The sequence below is a fragment of the Silene latifolia genome, chromosome 6, assembly GCF_048544455.1.
Source record: "Silene latifolia isolate original U9 population chromosome 6, ASM4854445v1, whole genome shotgun sequence".
Lineage (NCBI taxonomy): Eukaryota > Viridiplantae > Streptophyta > Magnoliopsida > Caryophyllales > Caryophyllaceae > Silene > Silene latifolia.
In genome coordinates, this window is record NC_133531.1 from 124,966,514 (window position 1) to 124,986,904 (window position 20,391).

General features: G+C 41.6%; 1 protein-coding gene across 1 annotated transcript in view; it reads right to left on the reverse strand.

Moving 5' to 3' along the window:
- LOC141587220 (uncharacterized) overlaps window positions 1-14,666 on the reverse strand; it is a 32,025-nt gene extending 17,359 nt beyond the window's left edge. Inside the window, exons 1-3 of the mRNA XM_074408672.1 lie at window positions 14,380-14,666; window positions 13,576-13,746; window positions 13,237-13,401 (exon numbers count right to left, since the gene is read on the reverse strand). Of these exons, the coding sequence (XP_074264773.1) occupies window positions 13,237-13,401; window positions 13,576-13,746; window positions 14,380-14,562 (519 nt within the window). The 5' untranslated portion in view covers window positions 14,563-14,666. The remainder of the gene's footprint in view (window positions 1-13,236; window positions 13,402-13,575; window positions 13,747-14,379) is intronic.
- Window positions 14,667-20,391: the final 5,725 nt, after the last annotated feature.

Genomic DNA, 20,391 nt, shown 5'->3' on the forward strand with positions numbered 1-20,391 from the left:
AATGAGGAAAAAGAGAGGAGTCCTTTGAGCATTGACAAAGGAAAGGAAGGAAGCACCAACACAAAGGATTCACTCCAAGAGATTGAAAAGGAATATGAACCGGAGGTACCATTTCCTAGTGCCCTCACAAATCCCAAGAAGTTTGATAAAGACACCGATCTTTATGAAACTTTTAGGAAATGTGAGGTCAACATCCCTCTTTTTACTATCATCAAAACCGTTCCTAGGTATGCAAAGTTTCTCAAAGAACTTTGCACCCCTAAACGGAAGCCAAGGAAAGGAGTAGAAAGGGTCACGGTTAGTAGGCATGTCTCGGCCATTTTCAAACAAAATCTTCCCAAAAAGTGTGATGACTCGGGCATGCTAACTATACCGTGCTCAATTGGAGGCAAAGATTTTGCTAGAGCTATGCTAGACTCGGGGTCCTCTATTAATGTCATGCCTTATTCCATTTATGAGACCTTAGAATTGCCTCCTTTGTCTAGGACCAATGTTGTGATCCAATTGGCGGACCGTTCCACAATTCACCCCAAGGGTCTTGTAGAGGATGTGTTGGTAGAAGTTGATAAATTCATATTTCCGGCCGATTTTTATGTTTTGGATATAGAACCGGACTCTAAGGCTACACCCCTCTTGCTAGGGAGGCCTTTCATGAGAACCTCTAAAACCAAGCTTGACATGTATGATGGAACTTTGACCATGGAATTTGAAGGGAAAGTTTTGAAATATAATGTGTATGAGACGATGAAAAAGACCGATGATTTGAGTTGTTGCTACTTTCTTGACAAGATTGAAAGTTTGGCAAATCGGGTTTACCAAATTGGTCATAGGGACCCACTTGAGGTGGCCCTCACTAACAATGTCGAGAAGGAAGGGTTGCGGTTTTTGTTGTCTCATGATGTGCAGGAAAGTATAGAAGCATTGGAAAAAGGAAGAACCATTAGAAGAATCAAAGGAAGAAAAAGAAGTGCAAGAAATTGAGGCCGAAATGTCGAGCAGAGGCGCAGCCTGCGCATGCCCCATGCGCAGCCTGCGCAATCCTGCGCAGCCTGCGCAACCCCTATGCGCAGCCTGCGCAATTTCCAGCCCCACTAAATCGTGTTTTTCTTCCTATTCCTATGACAATCCATCCACATTTCTTCCTTTAGAGGCTTCCCTTGAGAGACCCCTTCCATCCATCATTAAACCACCCACCCCCAATCTCAAACCACTCCCCGACAATTTGAAATACATCTTTCTTGGGGCAAATGACACTCTACCCCTCATAATTTCAAACCAACTTGAGGGTGATCAAGAGAGGAGGTTGGTGGATGTTTTGCAAAAGTATAAAGAAGCATTTGGATGGAGCATCGCGGATATCAAGGGGATAAGCCCGAGCACTTGCATGCACAAAATTCGATTGGAAAAGGATGCAAAACCCGTCCGGCAACCACAACGGAGGCTTAATCCACCTATGATGGAAGTTGTCAAGGAAGAAGTTATCAAACTTCTTCAAATGGGTATTATCTTTCCAATTAGTGACTCCCAATGGGTAAGTCCTACTCAAGTTGTGCCAAAGAAGGGAGGGGTGACGGTAGTCAAAAACACTCAAGGGGCATTGATCCCCACCCGTTTTCAAACGGGATGGAGGGTGTGTATTGATTATCGCCGCCTCAACCAAGTCACTTGGAAGGACCATTTCCCCTACCCTTTCTAGATCAAATGCTAGAGAGGTTAGGTGGGAAAGAGTACTATTGTTTTTTGGATGGATATTCCGGGTATTTTCAAATCCCCATTCACCCGGAGGATCAATCCAAAACAACCTTTACTTGCCCATTCGGTACTTATGCTTACCGCCGCATGCCCTTTGGATTGTGCAATGCCCCCGGCACTTTCCAACGGTGCATGATGAGCATTTTCTCGGACTATGTGGAGCGTATTTTGGAAGTCTTCATGGATGACTTCACCATTCATGGAGACTCATTTGACTCGTGTCTAGACCATCTCGCTATGGTCCTATCACGGTGCATAGACTCTCACCTTGTTTTAAATTCTGAAAAGTGTCATTTAATGGTGAGTAGTGGAATCGTGCTAGGACACATAGTGTCGAAAAGAGGGATTGAGGTGGATATGGCAAAGGTGGATGTGATTAAAACCTTACCGTATCCATCTAATACTCGAGACGTGAGGTCGTTCTTGGGACACGCGGGTTTTTATCGAAGGTTTATTAAGGATTTCTCCAAAATAGCTAACCCCTTGTGCAAACTTTTGCACAAGGATGTGGAGTTCGTGTTTGATGATCATTGTAGGGAAGCATTTGACTTGTTGAAGGAAAGACTTGTATCGGCCCCAATCATTCAAGCACCCAAGTGGGATCGGCCTTTTGAGATCATGACCGATGCAAGCGATTTTGCCATTGGAGCCGTGTTGGGACAAAAAGATGACAAAGCTTCATATGTGATCCAATATGCTTCTTCACTCTTGAATGACGCTCAACGGAACTACACCGTCACGGAAAAGGAATTTTTAGCGGTGGTGTATGCCATTGAAAAATTCCGGGCTTATCTCTTGGGTGCAAAGGTCATCATCTATACCGATCACAAGTCTATAAGGCAACTTGTAGACAAGAAAGACACCAAGGCAAGGCTCATGAGATGGGTGCTTTTGTTGAGCGAGTTTGACATAGAGATCAAGGACAAGCAAGGGAGTGCTAATGTGGTGGCCGACCATTTGAGTAGGCTTCACATCAATGAAGATCTCGTGAAGACTATGGGGGTAGTTGACGGTAGCTTACCACATGAATCCCTTTACTCCATGAAGGTCGTTGATCCTTGGTATGCCAACCTTGTCAATTACATGGTCACCAAGAAGTTTCCCACCTCACTTTCATATAGTCAAAGGAACAAGATCAAGTCCGATTCTAGATTCTATATATGGGATGAGCCATACTTATGGAAAATGTGTCAAGACCAAGTCATCCGACGTTGTGTGCCGGATGTAGAAATTCCATCCATCCTAAAGCATTGTCATGAGTACGCTTGTGGGGGTCACTTTGGGCCTCATAGAACGGCACGTAAAATCCTTGAGTGCGGTTTCTATTGGCCCAAGTTATTTAAAGATGCTCATATTTTCGTTACTACTTGTGATAGATGCCAACGTTTTGGCAACATATCACGTAGGAACGAAATGCCCCAACAACCGATGCTCTACTTGGAAATTTTTGATGTTTGGGGAATAGACTTCATGGGGCCATTCCCTAACTCCTATGGATACATCTACATCCTCTTGGCGGTCGACTACGTGTCTAAGTGGGTGGAAGCCATCCCCACAAAATGTGATGATGCAAAGACGGTGCAAGCATTTGTCAAAAGCAATATATTTTCAAGATTCGGCTTCCCAAAAGCCATTGTGAGTGATAGGGGGACTCATTTTTGCAACAAGGTGATCTCAACCTTGCTTCAAAAATATGGTGTGCTTCACAAAGTTTCTACGGCATATCACCCCCAAACAAATGGCCAAGCGGAAGTCTCTAACCGGGAGGTTAAACACATCTTGGAAAGAACGGTCAATCCCGACCGAAAGGATTGGAGCAAGAGGCTTGAAGATGCTCTTTGGGCTTATAGAACGGCTTATAAGACCCCAATCGACATGTCCCCATATAGGCTCATTTATGGGAAGGGATGCCACCTTCCCGTAGAAGTGGAGCACAAAGCCTATTGGGCAATCAAAGCTTTTAATCAAAATGTCGATGAGGCGGGATTGCACCGGAAGCTTCAAATACAAGAATTGGAAGAGCTTAGGCACAATGCCTATGACAATGCTAGCATCTACAAGGAAAAGGCTCGGTCTTGGCATGACAAGATGGTCACAAGAAGAGTTTTCAAAGAGGGAGAAGATGTGTTGGTTTTTCAAAGTCGCCTCAAGAATTTTCCCGGCAAGTTAAGGTCAAAGTGGTATGGACCTTACAAAGTCAAGAAGGTTTTTCCCCACGGAGCGGTGGAGGTGGAAGACCCGACCTCGGGGAAAGTGATAAAGGTAAATGGGCAAAGGTTGAAGAAGTACTACAAAGGAATCGAACTACAAGGTGAAGAGGATCTTCTTTTAGAAGATCCAATTTATAAAGATTGATTCTCCAACATTGACTAAGTCGAGCCATCGACGTTAAATAACGGCAAATTTGTAAATATTCTATCCCAATTTCATTGCTTTCTTAGAGTAGTTTATTTCCGCAATTTAATTCCGCAATTTATTTACTCGCATGTTAATTTTCGTTGAATTAATTTCATTTGCATTTGACATGTAAAAAGGCACTTGAGGTTTGTTTAATGATATAGTGATTTGCAAGAACCCTCTTGGAAGGCGTGCCCAAGAGGAGATGAGAGTCGGGTTAAATAGAAAAGATCATCGGAAGAAGTGTTGAAGAAGAAACAAAGGAAAAAGAGCAAAAATGAGGGCTAAGGAACGAAATTGGAATTAAAAGAATCAACATCAAAACTGCGACACCATGAGCAGCCTGCGCAAAAGGCTTGCGCAGGTGCGCAATTTTGCGCAGGCGGGAACAGTGATTGCGCAGCCTGCGCAGGTCTGTAATCCCGGATTCTTTATCTTCTCTTATCCCGTGTTTTCCCTTCTATTTTACCAACACTTTTTCGACACAAACCCCATCTCCTTCCTCTCATTCACTCAAAATCCAACCAAATCACCTTTTATCAACAACAAACCTCCTCCTCATCACCAATTTCTTCCTCAAATTCATCCTTGGAATCAAAAACACCTTTAAATCTCCAATTTTCTGACAAAAATCCCCCAATCTCCCAAACCCTAGAATTTTTCCGGGTTGATTTGAAGCTTGTTCAAGTGGATTTCTGGGTTATAAAGGGGTTTTTATGCAACATTCTTCCGTATTCAAGCAAGATTGAGGATTTTTTCGGGAAGGTATAACAACTTTCTTCACTATCCTTGTCTTAATTTTTTTCAATTCGATTTCCTTTGAGTAGTTGAGTTGATTTCTTGCTTGTAATTACTTGTTTGGGGATTGTTGGCAATCATTTTCTGTTAGGGAAGGCAAATATTCAACAAAATTACCTTAGCTACACCATTTTGTGCTAGTACTCACAAGGTGTTTGTTGAATTGCCCCTTAGAAAATTTTTCAGATTTTTGGTTGTTTTTAAGTGGTTGTTTTTGCAAATTTAAAAGAGAACAAGATGGTTTTTGGTATTGGCAAGGGAAAATCTAAGAAGAAGGGTGACTCATCCAACCAACCTCCACCAAATGCACCACCCAAACCTTTTAAGGGGGATGAAGGGTTACCAAACAACCTTAAGACTCACTTTAGGTTCCTTGAGAGTAAGCCCCTACCGATCTCCAAATTTCTTCACCCGGAAACATTGAGGGATTTGGGTATTTACGACCACACTCTTGCCTTCCTCACCAAGGTGGGGTTAGAGAGGTACATTAACCTTCAACTTCGTACCTACCCCGCCTACACCTTAGAATTCCTCTCAACCATCGAAATCACGGGGGAAAGAGGGAATGAACGGGTGAACTTTAGGTTGAACCGAACTTGGCATACCTTAACCTTTGAGCGGGTAAGGGAAATTTTGAGAATCACCAAACCACCCTCCTCAAACTTACCGGGTACGGCCTTGGACGATACTTGGTTTGGGCTCACAAGAAAAACTCCCCGGACAAACAATGACAAAATCTCCTCAATCACAAATCCCCCCATCCGGATTCTTACTCGGATGATTTCATGTTTTTTCTTTACGATGGGGGAACCTACCAAACTCAATGATGGAGTCCGTGAGTGTTTGTGGGCAATGTTGCCCGAGGGGGAGGGAGTGCCGGATTGGGCAAGGCTTTTTGTGGTTGGTGCGGCCAAGCAACGTGAGAAGAAAGGAAGTATTAATTGTGGAGGTTTGGTCACTCTTTTTGTGGCTAGTTTGGTTGGGGATATTCCGGAAGAGCAACCTCAAGTGTGGGGGAATCACCTATACAATGAAGCGGGGTTGATAAAGACTCACATGATTCTTCCAATGGATACGGTTCCATGGAGTTGTCATTGGTTAGGGGAGGGGAAAGTACAATACATGAAACTCCCTTTGAATGGCCCCCTCCCGAGTGGACCACGTTCCCGGGATTTCTTTTGTCCCCCCGAGGGCAATCTCCCCAACCCACCCCCACCAAAAATTCGGAAGAGGAGAGCCGTTGAATTTTCCCATGATCCCCAACAAGAAGAAGAAAGAGAAGTTGAGATTATTGAGAGGGGCTTCCATGAGACCCCACACATTCCTTCATCCTCCCATCCGCCTCAAGACACTCCTATGTTTGAGGCCGGAGGTTCCTCAAGTCCACCTTTACCACCTTGGCAACACCGAATGTTTAAGTACTTTGAGGACACCCGGGGGACGTTGGAAGCGATTAGTGGGAGGGTTGAGAGCTCCCATTCTTGGCAACAACAACAAGCGCCAAGATTGGAGAGTTTTGATCAATTTCGAAAATCATTTGAAGAGCATAAACGGTTAGGAGATGAGGCCGAATTGGCCCAAAAGAAAATCCTTGAAGACATTGCCAAGAGGCAAGAGGAGTCTCTTGCATGGCAACAACAATGTGCCAAAGCTTGGGCGGAAAATCAAGCCATGTGGCAAGAACAAAACAAGTGGCGGGAAGAAGTGAGTCAACAATTTGGGGTGCAAAACGAAAGGCACCACCAATACCTTGACGACTCCTACTACGACGCCAAAGCCCATGAAGACTCCTTTGGCCTTATTAAAGGCCTTTTCGGCATGACTCTTCACCCCAATGACCCAACCTACCAACCCCCCATCAATGAAGCTCAAGTCAATGCGGCCTACACAAGGGCCCAACAAGAAAGAGAAAGAAGAAGAAAGAACCGGGGGGCATATGAGCAAGGCGAAGGCTCGGGCCCCTCCAACTAAATTTTTGAAGAAGTTAGCACTCCCTCACATTGAGGACAATGTGAAGTTTAAGTGTGGGGGAGTGAGAATTGTAACTTATGTAAATTGTCTTTCAAGTCAATGCAAATGCAAATGCAAAAAAAAAAAAAAAAAAAAAAAAAAAAAACGAAAATCCCGGCTAGGTGAAAACTCACAAGGGTGGGCGCCTAGGCAAGATTGGGAAAGGTGGCCGAGGACGGAATGAAAACCCGAAAGGGCATTCCGGGCAAAATGAAGAAATGAGTTGCGAGCCACCATGAGAGGAAAGGAAAAGCTAAGGTGAAAACCCGAAAGGGCACCTTAGGCAAAATGAGGGATTTTCACCAAAAAAATTGAAAAATTGAAAATTGTAACACCAAAAAGATGGAGGGATAAGAAGGGAGTGATAAGGAGGGTCTTGGAAGGAGGCTAGATTAGGATTTAATTTCATTTTGAGTCACAACACTTGTCCCAAATCGGTGGATTTTTGTTTTGGCTACTTTGGTTGTTGATTTGCTTCGGAGTGTGGCCAACCAAGTAGCATGATCTTATTTAGCTTGGAGTGATAAGGGGGTGATATAAGTGGTAAATTAGGATGTTTTAGGAGTTGTTTAGGCCACTTTGCTTCCACCTTGGGATAAGGTGAGAGTGGTCATCTCTTGTAGGTGATATAAGAAGGGTGGAGTTGCGTGATGAGTCGGCGTTGGTGGTGTGTAGTGTCTTGTTCGAGGGAGAAATAAGGAGGGTGAGTGAGTGAAGAGTGTGTGCAAAAACTTTGAGTCATGTTTTTTTTCTTTTTAATCGGTGGTTGTGTTTTGAGGGAGGCATAAGAAGGAAGAGGAAAGGGAAGAGAGATCATTCCCTCCCACACCCTCTTGTAGACTTTACGGTTGCTTGTTCCGGGTTTTGCTCGGGACTAGCAAAAGTCTAAGTGTGGGGGAGTTTGATAGCATTGTTTTGTGTCGGTCTAAGAGGGTGATTTTATCACCCTCGTGTCTTTTAATATGGGTCTTTTGGTTCACTTTTCCTAACAATTGGCAATCGGTTATATGGTGGTAACTTGTGCATTTTTACTCGGTTGAGCACATAATCCTTATGCATGGAACCCGAGCGGCAATAGAGCACCTTTCAAAGGTCAAGATAAGGCACAAGAAGATCACTTGTAACCCGGAAACAAGTTGGGAGAAGTAGGAATGAAGACTAGAAGAAATGAAGGCAATTGAAGAGGTCTAGCTCGTGGCAAATAGAAATCCCAAAATGCGAGCGGTGCGCACTGCGCAAGCAAACAGAGTCTTGCAGTGCGCAGGTGCGCACTATTGCGCAGGCTGGAACAGTACTTGCGCAGCCTGCGCAGCTCTGCTTTGCGGGTTTTTCTAATCTCGTTTGTGGGCTTCTTAAGTGGAAATCTTTCTAGGTTTTCGTGAAGCCCTATATATACCCGAGAAGTTTGAAGACCTGGGATTATCACCTACCATCATATCATCTCTTCTAATCTCATTCTTAGGGTTTAATCTTGTAATAATTTAGAAGACTTTTTGGATGCAAAGTTGTAATCTTTCTCTATTTCTTTGGGTTTTGAAGACTATGGAAGGCTAAATCCTTCCCTACTTCGTGTAATCCATTGCAAGTTTCCATCTTTATCATTGTATTGACTCCTTAATCTCTACTCTTTCATTTATTTCAATTTCTAAGTTTTAATGACATGATGAATGTTTTGTTGTGAGAAGTAATTACCCTTGCCTCTTTTACATTCATCTATTGCTTGTTGTTGCAAAGTTGCTTGCTTTTGTAATAACTTATTGAAGCATCTCATAATTGTTGTTATCTTGGTTTAAAGTATCAACCTTTGTGAGTAGAAATTGATTGTATCATAGGATTTGTTGGTTTAAACATATCTTTGTGATATCCCATTTACTTTCCTCTTGGTTTTGTTCTTCATGCTCTTGGTTACAATTCTTACATGGTTTAATGTTAGAATTTGTAGTTGAAGTAGGATTATCATTGTTGGCTTAGATAGTGGTAATCACTTGCTTGAGGATTGTTGTTGGGTAAATGAAAACTAGAGAGAAAAGAGTCTTGCTTTGAGAAAAGTTGGAACTTGTAGGATTGCACCAAGTTCTCTTAATTATTGAATCATCTTACTCACCAAGTGTTTGTTATATTGCTTGTTAGAATAGGATTGCAAATTTCACTTTGTTTCATGTCACAAATCAACTCTAAAACCCCCTTTTTATGTCTCTCTATTGTTTGCCATTGTGAATAACCATTGTTTGTTTATAATCTTGGCCTTAGTAGTCAATAGTTTACAATTCAAGTATTTAGCTTAAAAGACCTTCTCTTGGGTTCGACCCTTACTTGCACTATATTACTTTATCATTTAGAGTAGTCTAGAGTATAGTTTGGCTTATAAATTGTTAATTTGGTACGCTAATTATAGTATTTTAACGACCTAGTTTATTGCTTATCAAATTTTGGCGCCGTTGCCGGGGAAGGGCAACATAGCTAGAACTTGAGTTTGTGAATTTATGTTTAGTTGTTTTATTACTCCTCTTGTTGTTAGAAGTAATAGGAAGTTCTAACTTGTTTGCTTAGTGCGAAGGTTTATGTTTGGTTCCCCACAACACGGTGAATCAACTCCCGTGGAAGAAGACGCTTTTGGAGCCTACTCGTGGTTATTTACTAACCCTTGGTACCAAAGAGCACAACGAGAACATAGAGTAGAAGAACCACCTTTAGAAGCCCCTATTGAAGAAGATCCTATTGACGTAGAGCCAATTGAAGTGGAATACCCTTCAATGGCGAATGATACTAGAACTATTAGGGAGCTCCGGGCAAGGAATTATGACACTCAACCTCTTTGCATAGCCTACCCACCCATGGGGGCTAATGCCAACTTTGAATTGAAGGGCTATTTCATTCACAACCTCCCAAAGTTTCATGGACATGCGGGAGATGACCCAAATCGCCATCTTTCCGAATTCCATATGATGTGTGAGGGTGCCATTCCAAATGGTGTCACGGAAGATCAATTTAAGTTGAGAGCTTTCCCATTTTCACTTCAAGATGGGGCAAAAGATTGGTTGTTTTACCTTCAACCGGGTACAATCCGTACTTGGAAGGACATGAAAGCGGCTTTTCTTGAGAAATACTACCCCGACTCAAGACATAACCATGCAAAGAAAGCCATCACTTCTCCGGAGCAAGATGCAAGTGAGAGCTTATATGAGTATTGGGAGAGATTCAAGAAGTTAGTTGCTCAATGTCCTTACCATGGCCTTAGTGGTGATGACCTTTTGGTCAACTTTTGTGATGGTCTTACACAACAATACCAAATCATGGTTAATTCCGCTACGGGTGGTGGAGTTGACAACTATTCCGTGGCGGAGGCAAATGAGATCATAGAAAGGTTGGCCGCTAGCACAAGGAACTATGGAAGAAGCCGAGGGTCAAAGACTCTTAACTCCATTGAGACACCTTCTCCTTCTACCCACAAGCTTGAGAAAACCGTGGATGATCTCACAAAAATGGTTGCTCAACTAGTGGGGAACAATCAAGGAGGAGCACAAGGATCTAATGTGGAGTGTAATTTTTGTCAAGGGCCACACCCAATGGAAACTTGTCCCATCATGGAAGAGCAAGGAATAAGCAAGGAGAATGTAAGTGCAATGGGGTATGGGAATTACAATGCTAGAAATCCTCAAGGGGGAGGATACTACAATTATGACCCTAGTGGCAATACTTACAATGTTGGGAGTAGAGACAATCCTAGACTTGGTTGGGGTGGTGACACCTCAAAGAGTTTTGTGAATGGTCAATTCAACCACTTGAGGGACCAAAATTCCCGACAAGGTCAAGGTTCAAACTCTCAAGGGAATAGGAATGGGAATTTCAACAACCAAGGTAGAAACCAAAACCAAGGTCAATCATCCCAATTTGGCAATCAAGGTAACAACAATTCTCAAAAGGAACCAAGTGTTCAAGACTTGCTTAAAAACATTTTGCAAGAGCAAGTCAAAACAAACAAGAGGCTTGACAAGATTGATGCCGATAAGAATGTTAGTGATGCCAAGGTTGCCAACCTAGAAGTCCAACTTGGCCAAATTGCCCAAGAACTTGCCAAGAAAAATCAAAGGACCTCAACTTCTATTCCCTCCACTACATTTCCTCCTAGAGAGAATGCTAGTGCCATGACATTGAGAAAGGGGAGAACTTTAGAATCCCCTCCCAAGAAGAAGAGAAGGGGCAAGTCACAAGAAAGGGTTATTGAGGTTGAAGATCAAATTGAAGAGGAACTTGTGGTTGAACAAGGGAAAGGATCATCTTCAAAAGCTAATGAGGAAAAAGAGAGGAGTCCTTTGAGCATTGACAAAGGAAAGGAAGGAAGCACCAACACAAAGGATTCACTCCAAGAGATTGAAAAGGAATATGAACCGGAGGTACCATTTTCTAGTGCCCTCACAAATCCCAAGAAGTTTGATAAAGACACCGATCTTTATGAAACTTTTAGGAAATGTGAGGTCAACATCCCTCTTTTTACTATCATCAAAACCGTTCCTAGGTATGCAAAGTTTCTCAAAGAACTTTGCACCCCTAAACGGAAGCCAAGGAAAGGAGTAGAAAGGGTCACGGTTAGTAGGCATGTCTCGGCCATTTTCAAACAAAATCTTCCCAAAAAGTGTGATGACTCGGGCATGCTAACTATACCGTGCTCAATTGGAGGCAAAGATTTTGCTAGAGCTATGCTAGACTCGGGGTCCTCTATTAATGTCATGCCTTATTCCATTTATGAGACCTTAGAATTGCCTCCTTTGTCTAGGACCAATGTTGTGATCCAATTGGCGGACCGTTCCACAATTCACCCCAAGGGTCTTGTAGAGGATGTGTTGGTAGAAGTTGATAAATTCATATTTCCGGCCGATTTTTATGTTTTGGATATAGAACCGGACTCTAAGGCTACACCCCTCTTGCTAGGGAGGCCTTTCATGAGAACCTCTAAAACCAAGCTTGACATGTATGATGGAACTTTGACCATGGAATTTGAAGGGAAAGTTTTGAAATATAATGTGTATGAGACGATGAAAAAGACCGATGATTTGAGTTGTTGCTACTTTCTTGACAAGATTGAAAGTTTGGCAAATCGGGTTTACCAAATTGGTCATAGGGACCCACTTGAGGTGGCCCTCACTAACAATGTCGAGAAGGAAGGGTTGCGGTTTTTGTTGTCTCATGATGTGCAGGAAAGTATAGAAGCATTGGAAAAGGAAGAACCATTAGAAGAATCAAAGGAAGAAAAAGAAGTGCAAGAAATTGAGGCCGAAATGTCGAGCAGAGGCGCAGCCTGCGCATGCCCAATGCGCAGCCTGCGCAATCTGTGACCCCTATGCGCGACTGCGCAATTTCAGCCCCACTAAATCGTGTTTTTCTTCCTATTCCTATGACAATCCATCCACATTTCTTCCTTTAGAGGCTTCCCTTGAGAGACCCCTTCCATCCATCATTAAACCACCCACCCCCAATCTCAAACCACTCCCCGACAATTTGAAATACATCTTTCTTGGGGCAAATGACACTCTACCCCTCATAATTTCAAACCAACTTGAGGGTGATCAAGAGAGGAGGTTGGTGGATGTTTTGCAAAAGTATAAAGAAGCATTTGGATGGAGCATCGCGGATATCAAGGGGATAAGCCCGAGCACTTGCATGCACAAAATTCGATTGGAAAAGGATGCAAAACCCGTCCGGCAACCACAACGGAGGCTTAATCCACCTATGATGGAAGTTGTCAAGGAAGAAGTTATCAAACTTCTTCAAATGGGTATTATCTTTCCAATTAGTGACTCCCAATGGGTAAGTCCTACTCAAGTTGTGCCAAAGAAGGGAGGGGTGACGGTAGTCAAAAACACTCAAGGGGCATTGATCCCTAGTGCCCTCACATTTCCTAAAAGTTTCATAAAGATCGGTGTCTTTATCAAACTTCTTGGGATTTGTGAGGGCACTAGGAAATGGTACCTCCGGTTCATATTCCTTTTCAAGCTTGTGGGTAGAAGGAGAAGGTGTCTCAATGGAGTTAAGAGTCTTTGACCCTCGGCTTCTTCCATAGTTCCATGAGAAATCTTGTACTACTTACCTAACCAAGAAAGGGAAGCTATCCTCACGTATTGACTATTTTATGATCTTTAGTCTTCATTTTACATTTAATTGTGAAATGATCTCAACTCTCAAGCTAACTTATAATATCGTAACTTGCTAAAGAAAAGGGACCAAGAGCCAAAAAGGATTATAGCTATACATGCTATACATGAAAGCACCTGTACTACTTACCTTGACCAAGAATGGAAACCTATGCTCTCGGATTGAGACCATACGGACTGGACCTACATCCCCACCCCTGACTAATTGTATTAGCTTGGCAACTGGTGGCATATATCTGTACTCCAAACCTACTTGCACCATCATATCTTCCCGTTTCTTCGCTGCATCTACCACCTAAGAGACTCAACAGATCATAAAGTAAGCCCATCATTTGGATTAAACATCCCAAAACAATGCCTGCCAACAATTTTTTCGCTTTCCAAAATGTACATATATCTCAAATATTTGACCCTCATCTCAGAAGCAGAATCTCAAATTGTCAAAATACACAAAAGCTTAGTAGTATACCTGCTTGCAATGAGAAACAGTGGTGCAAAGAGGTTTCTCCACAAGGACATGATGAGGCTTAGGATGCGCAATAATGTCCATAAGAATCTCAAAATGGGTCATATTTGGCGATGACACAATCAACACATCACACAACCCACTGTCCAACAGCTCCTTGTGCCCTGAAAACACCTTCTCAATGAAAACACCCCATCAACTACTATTTTCCATCAATACAACAACAACATTACCCGGTGCCTCATTAGCTCCCACAAATTGCGGGGTTAGGAGGTTGTTTCCAAATTACTCCCTAAGATGAAAATTGTGTCGAGAAGTGCATCAAATGACTGGTACTTCACACTAGAAAGAAGCGAAGTAAGTTTATTCCATCGTAATACATAACCAAAGAGTAATAACTAATAAGTCTTTGTCTCCATTGGAAATAAAAATGCACTCCATCTGTCCTGGTCATTTATTTACCTATTTTAGGGTGTTTCAACCATTTGTTTACCTTTCTATATTAGATATGTTTTTTATGGATTATTTGATCATACACAATTACACATCCATTATGTCCACTTGTCATCCACTAACAACCACCACAAATGATTCTCTCACCCTTTACTTGGTCTTTATGCCAAAACCAAAGATAAACAAATGAACGAGAGTACGGGAGAGAGGAAGTACTTTTTTCATCAACAAAAAATAAAATGACCCGAGTGCCTCAAGCCCTCAAGGACGAGGTGATGGGGTCGAATGCACGCAGTCTTACCCTTTATTAGCAACGACTTGAATCAAATAAGCAAAAAGAATGTAAAGAGGTACCTGAAGGGGCCAATTGAAGGAGTTAGCCAGCTCAACGGCGGCACGTTGAGAAGGGAGATGAGGATCAGCGATGCATACGACGGAGACGCGGAGGTGACGGAGGTGGTAAAGGTTAATCAGGTGTTCTCTACCCATCATTCCTACTCCTATAATCCCATACCTCACTGTCTTCTCCTCCGTCATCGTTGTTGATTGCGGAGTGTGATGATGTTCAAATTACATAGCACAATGAATGACTTGTATTCTTTAAAAAATTATGGGTTTTTCTGGTTCACTTCTACTTTTTCGAATTTGACATGATACCATTGGCCTTTTTAAAATATTAGTGGTACCTCTACATCTAGTTTAATGAAAATATTTTTAAATGTCCAAAATACTCTAATACATCTCTTTTAAATGTTTAGTTTATACATTTTGGATTGATTTTTTGGCAATAATTTGTCACGCCATTAACATAAACATCGTTTAGTTAATTGTAAACAAATTCTCTTTACAAAATTTAACAGTTTAAAAATGTGATTTTTAGTAGTTTGGGTGTTTTTAGAGCATTTTAAAAAGTTTAGGGGTACTACTGATGGTTTCACATACGCAAGGGTACCACGTAGAATTCGAGAAAACACATGGGTACCACATAGAATAACCCAAAAATTATTCTTCGGTTATCTGTTTCACAAATTCTCATTTGTGAAGGTCAATATCCGTCACAAATTTATGACGGGTCAAAAAAACCCACATGGGAGGATAAAGACTAGTCATTTATGATTTTAAATGCATTCTATTTTTTGTCTTATCTACCTATGTGGGTGATACTTACCCCGTCACAAGCTTGTAACGGATATATCTGTCACAAGTGAGACCTATTGTGTCGATTTATCTTTAGTTAGGCACAAAGAATGACTAAAGACGTGGAGATTATTTGTGGGTATTATTATTGAGTGGTAGGTGGATAATAGGGTAAGTCAATGATCAAATTACCTTCGAAATCAATCTCAAAAGGTAAACAGATGAATAAAAACCGAAAAGAAATAGTTAAACAAATGACAGGATAGAGAGAATAATTTTTTTGAGATTTTTGATTTGAGAAAAGAAAATCGTTGTATTTTAATGTGTCTAATAGTTGTTAAGTTACCATCGTGCAATTTTTTTTTGAATTGGCTCACCAAAAATTACGAGTTATGATTACGGCTACGAGTTCAAAAACTTGTGTTAAAACTAGACCTGGTAAACAGATCGGGTCGTGTCGGGTTCGTGTTCATGTCCCATATAAACGGGTCACAAACCCTTTAACCCAAACCCAACCCAATTATATCTCGTATCGTGTTCGTGTCGACTCACTTACATAAATGGGTATGAAGCCTCAAACCTAACCCGTTAATTCCGTGTCGGGTTCGTGTTGTGTTTTTGTGTCATGTCGATATTTGGAAAGTTTAAATATATTTATGTGATGGACGATCAATAAAAATTAGGATTAATTTAGTAAACAAGTCATTCTTGTTTAGAGAGCTCAACCCAAACCTGTAATACTACGGATTTATGAGCTATTTGGTACTCTATCAAGTAAGGCTTACTCTATCGAGTAAGTTAGTTTTGCGTTCTGGACAGTGTTCTGCCTGATGGGTACTCGATCGAGTACCTCAGTTACTCGGTCGAGTACGTGGGTTTTTACGGGTTTCTGCCGGGTTTGATAACTACGCGTGAAAAGATTATATAAACCTTTCCGTCAGTATTCATTTACCTTTTTACGTATTCTAAACCTTTTACAAGAGAAAACAAAACAACGTAAGATCCTTCTCTCGCATTGCTATCAAATCCAAGGGCTTGGGTCGTCGGATTGCATAGTTCTTTACACCTTTCAGACCGTCGTATTGTGGGTAAGATCCTAGTACAATTTTGATATTTATTCATTAGTTTTGGTTAAACCCTAATTGGAGGGTTTTGGGAGTATTTGTAATACTACAGTTTTTCCTAAGTCTGTACTCGGCCGGATATGGCTTAGTCGGCCGAGTAAGGGTGTCGTGTGTTTCTGGATAGTTCACTACCCAGGAATACTCGCCCGAGTATGGGAATACTCGACCGAGTAGAGGATACTCGGCCGAGTATACTCTATACTCGACCGAGTATCCGGTCTGACGGGTGTTATTTCCGCGGTTTGATTCAGAAAGGATTAGAGTTATATAATCGTGGATTAACAGTTTCTAATCATTTTCTCAAAACCTAAACATTTCAACGTAACTCTAGTCCTCTCCAAATCTCTCTCAAGTGCGTGGATTGTTAGCAAGTCTTCTTCATCTTTCATTGTATCGTTGGTGTCGGTAAGTCCTTGATTTCATTAGTTCCATTGTGATCTTTTAGGGTTGCTGATAGAGTCAAATAGTGTCCGTCTAATTAGGTAATTTAAAGTGAATAAACTTGTCACAAAGCCGGTTTTGAGTGTTAATCGTTCTATTTACCGGCAAATCCACTTTAGTTGTAACTTGGGTCAATTGAACTTGTTTTTGGCATTTGCATCTCAAGGGTAGTTGAAGTGTTTCATGATGATAAGTTGAGGTGAAGGAATCGTTTTTGTACAAGCCGAATTAAGGGTCAAACCCGAGTTACGGTCAACCAAAGTGAAGAAGGGAGGGCCAAGAGTAAGCCAAGAGAATAAGTGCAAAGTCAAGAGAAGCAAACAAAAGGAAGATGAAGCCTTGGAATGCGCAAACAAGAGCCAAAATGAAGAATTGAAAACTCGGTTTCACAAGGGTCAACTTCAAACGAGCATATCTCGAGTTCTAGACTTCGTATCGATGCAAGGCCAAGTGGAGGTTAAAGCTTGTGATTTTAGCTTTCCAATGGTAGGTCGCATGCCTTATTTGACCAAGAAACGAGAGAGATATGGCTTTCGCAAGATTGTGGTGCAGGCTGAAACCGGAGCCTGCGGCCCACACCAGAGCCTCCGGCCCCCACCGGAGCCTGCGGTTTTCCCCTGATCATTACGACGGGTTTTCCTTTTTTCCTATTTCCGAAAGCCCATTTGTTTGTGGCCTAAAAAGGAGGCTCAAGGGTATAAATACCCACATGTTTGGAGATCTAAGGGGAACCTCCTTACCATTAATATCTCATGCTTGGCTTTAATCTTGTAATAATTAAAACTTAATATTTCCTTAGTTCATGTTAATCTTTCTTCATTTTAGGGGTTGTAAGCAAACTATGGAAGACTAATCTTTTTTTACTTGGTGTAATTTCTTTCAAAGTCATCAACTTTGGTATTGTAAGACTCTCTAATCTCTTTTAAAGTTATCTAATACTCTTTCCTTGGGTTTAATTCTTATGTTGAGTGAATAATTGTGTGGTTTGATCATCCTTGCATCTTATTTACTTGACTATTGCAAATTCTAGAGAAATGATTTAATTTATCTAGAATTGTTTGAAGCAACCTTGTTGTGTGTTGATTTGATTTAAAGGATTCATATAACAAGTAGGAAAGTTTATGTCTTTTTCTCATTTGTATGGTTTAATCTTGTGAAAATTGATCCTAGCTTGAATATCTTGGTAAAGGCTCTTAATGCTCATGTGTAGTTGTCTTTATTCATGGTTTAATGAATGGTTGACTAAGCTTAAAGAGGATACATGGATGATTTAATTTGTGTATGCTAATATCTTGATATTGTTGTATTGGGTGGATAACCTTAGGAGAGTAAAAAGAGTTAAGTTTTGCCATTTGTTGGTGACTAAGAAGAGATTACATCAAGTTCTTTCTCATTATTACTTTGTGCCTATTAAGTGTTTGTTGTATTGTCACAATAGCAAAGTCTCCACTTTTACTCATTTTCATGTTGTTTCCAATCAAATGCCTTTCCCTTCTATGTTTCCTACTAGTTGAGCATTGTTAATACCCATTGTTTGTGATTAGTTCCTTTTGTTAAGTTTAAATTGTCATTAGGATCTTAATTAGTAGTAGAGTCTTCATTAGTATCCCAACTAGTTCACTAGTCAAGTTTTGGTTGCTAGACCTTCTCTTGGGTTCGACCCATACTTATGCTATACTACTATTCTTAATTGCATAGTGTAGAGTTGAGTTTGGTTTTAGAAATTGTTAATTTGATAGTTAATTCTAGTATTTAGCGACCTAGTATTTGGCTTATCAGTTGCCTTAATTTGTGAATTGGGGGAAAAAAGGGGTTTTGCATATGGTAATTGGAGTTTATGTGATTGTTGTTAGGTGAGGACTTCGTAGAAGAGCCGTTCTAGATTGCTTTGCTTGTGTCTCATTGCAGTTGTGCTAAGGTAGGGTTTCCCTACTCGGTTTACTGTTTAATTGTTATAAAATTGTGTTTGTATGGTTGTACGATTGATTATCTGCTGATCGTTGTTGGTGTTTTGGAGTTGGTGTTGGTGTTGTGATGATTGAAGGTAATATTCGCGAGGTGCGTCCTCGGCTGAGTGGAGTCACTTGCGGGAGTGGCTTCACGCCCTATCTTCGCCCTTTGTGGAACCCGCCACAGAAGGGGATGTGCACATTAATGAATAGGGTTATCGCTCCTTGATGAGCGGGGGCTTAGGTGGGGATTGGCTGCGGTCCCCCCAATGGCGGTGAGGATTATCTGTTGCGATGGGTAATCTGGCAGGGCTACACACTTTAGTGTGTAGTCAGTTACGATGTGAGGTCGGGAGTTGGGGATGGATGATGATCAACAGTTTGCCTTTTTGTACTTGTCTTATTTTGATTATACAGTAACTGACCCCGTTGTTATTTTGTAAAATCTGTGGTGATCCATTCGAGGATGGTGAGAAGATTGTGACAGGTGATGATGTTCACTAGCTATGGGGCCGTCGTGGGGAGTCATCACTTGAGTCTAGCTTCCGCTGTTAAGAGATTTAGCATTCAGTCTTAGTTGTTGAACTTTTGTAGTAGTACTTTGGTTTTGGTTTTGGATCATGTAAACTTTAATCATTTATACTTTAATAATTGTGTTTTGGATTGGTAACTTTGATATACTAAGCTCGGGCAACCGAGATGGTGACAGTCTCTCATGCTGGGGTGGTTATGGTAAGGCACCTTGGTATGTGGGGGTATCACAAAGTGGTATCAAAGCGACGATTCTGGCACCTAAAACTAATGAACCCAATGAACTTAGGGAGTCTAAATAAAATGAACCCGGGGAGAGTTGTTTGGAGCTACCGCAAAGACTTGGAAGACGTCCCGAAGTCGCATTAAGGCCCTTAAGATCTCAAGCCGGTCACATGGGGGGAAACTGTTGTATGTTTGAGTCATGTGTGTGGGATATCTATAACTTGAATCATGTGAAGTTGTTGGCTGAAATGGTGAAAGTGTTGGAATAGGTAATATATGAAAGGTGAATTGCGAATTCGTATATGATAGATCTTGAGCATGAAATATGTTGAGCATGTTACCTGTTTAATACGTGGCTTTCAAAAGGGTAGTAGTACATATGTATATATCGTGATAGAAAAGCATGTTTAAGTATATTTACAATAGTTGCAGCTCGTTTTTGGCATGACTTGGCCGAGCAGGGCGGGTACTCGACCGAGTAGGGGGTACTCGGCTGAGTAACCAGGCACTATACCGAGTGTTGTTTGGGGTGTGCGTAGCAGTAGCTACTGGCTGTGACCACTCAACCGAGTATTAGAGCATACTCGACCGAGTGGAGCATACTCGACCGAGTATCACCCATACTCGATCGAGTATGTTTATTGTGTTTTTGACGTTGGCTACTGGAGTGGAACACTCGACCGAGTAGTCCATACTCGACCGAGTATCTCACCATACTTGGCTGAGTACTTCTTTGGCGGAGGGTCATGTTTATTTTGAGCCGTAGGCTATGTGCTTACATTTCCTTGCTTTGATCATCTCAAAATGGCGCCAAAGAGGTCAGCAGCGTATATCAAAGCAACTGAGATGACCACAAAAGAGGTAGCCCGTATGATCGAGCAGCAGGATGCACTCCTTGAGGCTATTAAGAATGTGGGTATGGGGGCTGGGAAACCGGTGGATGCTACCCACCTGAGCAC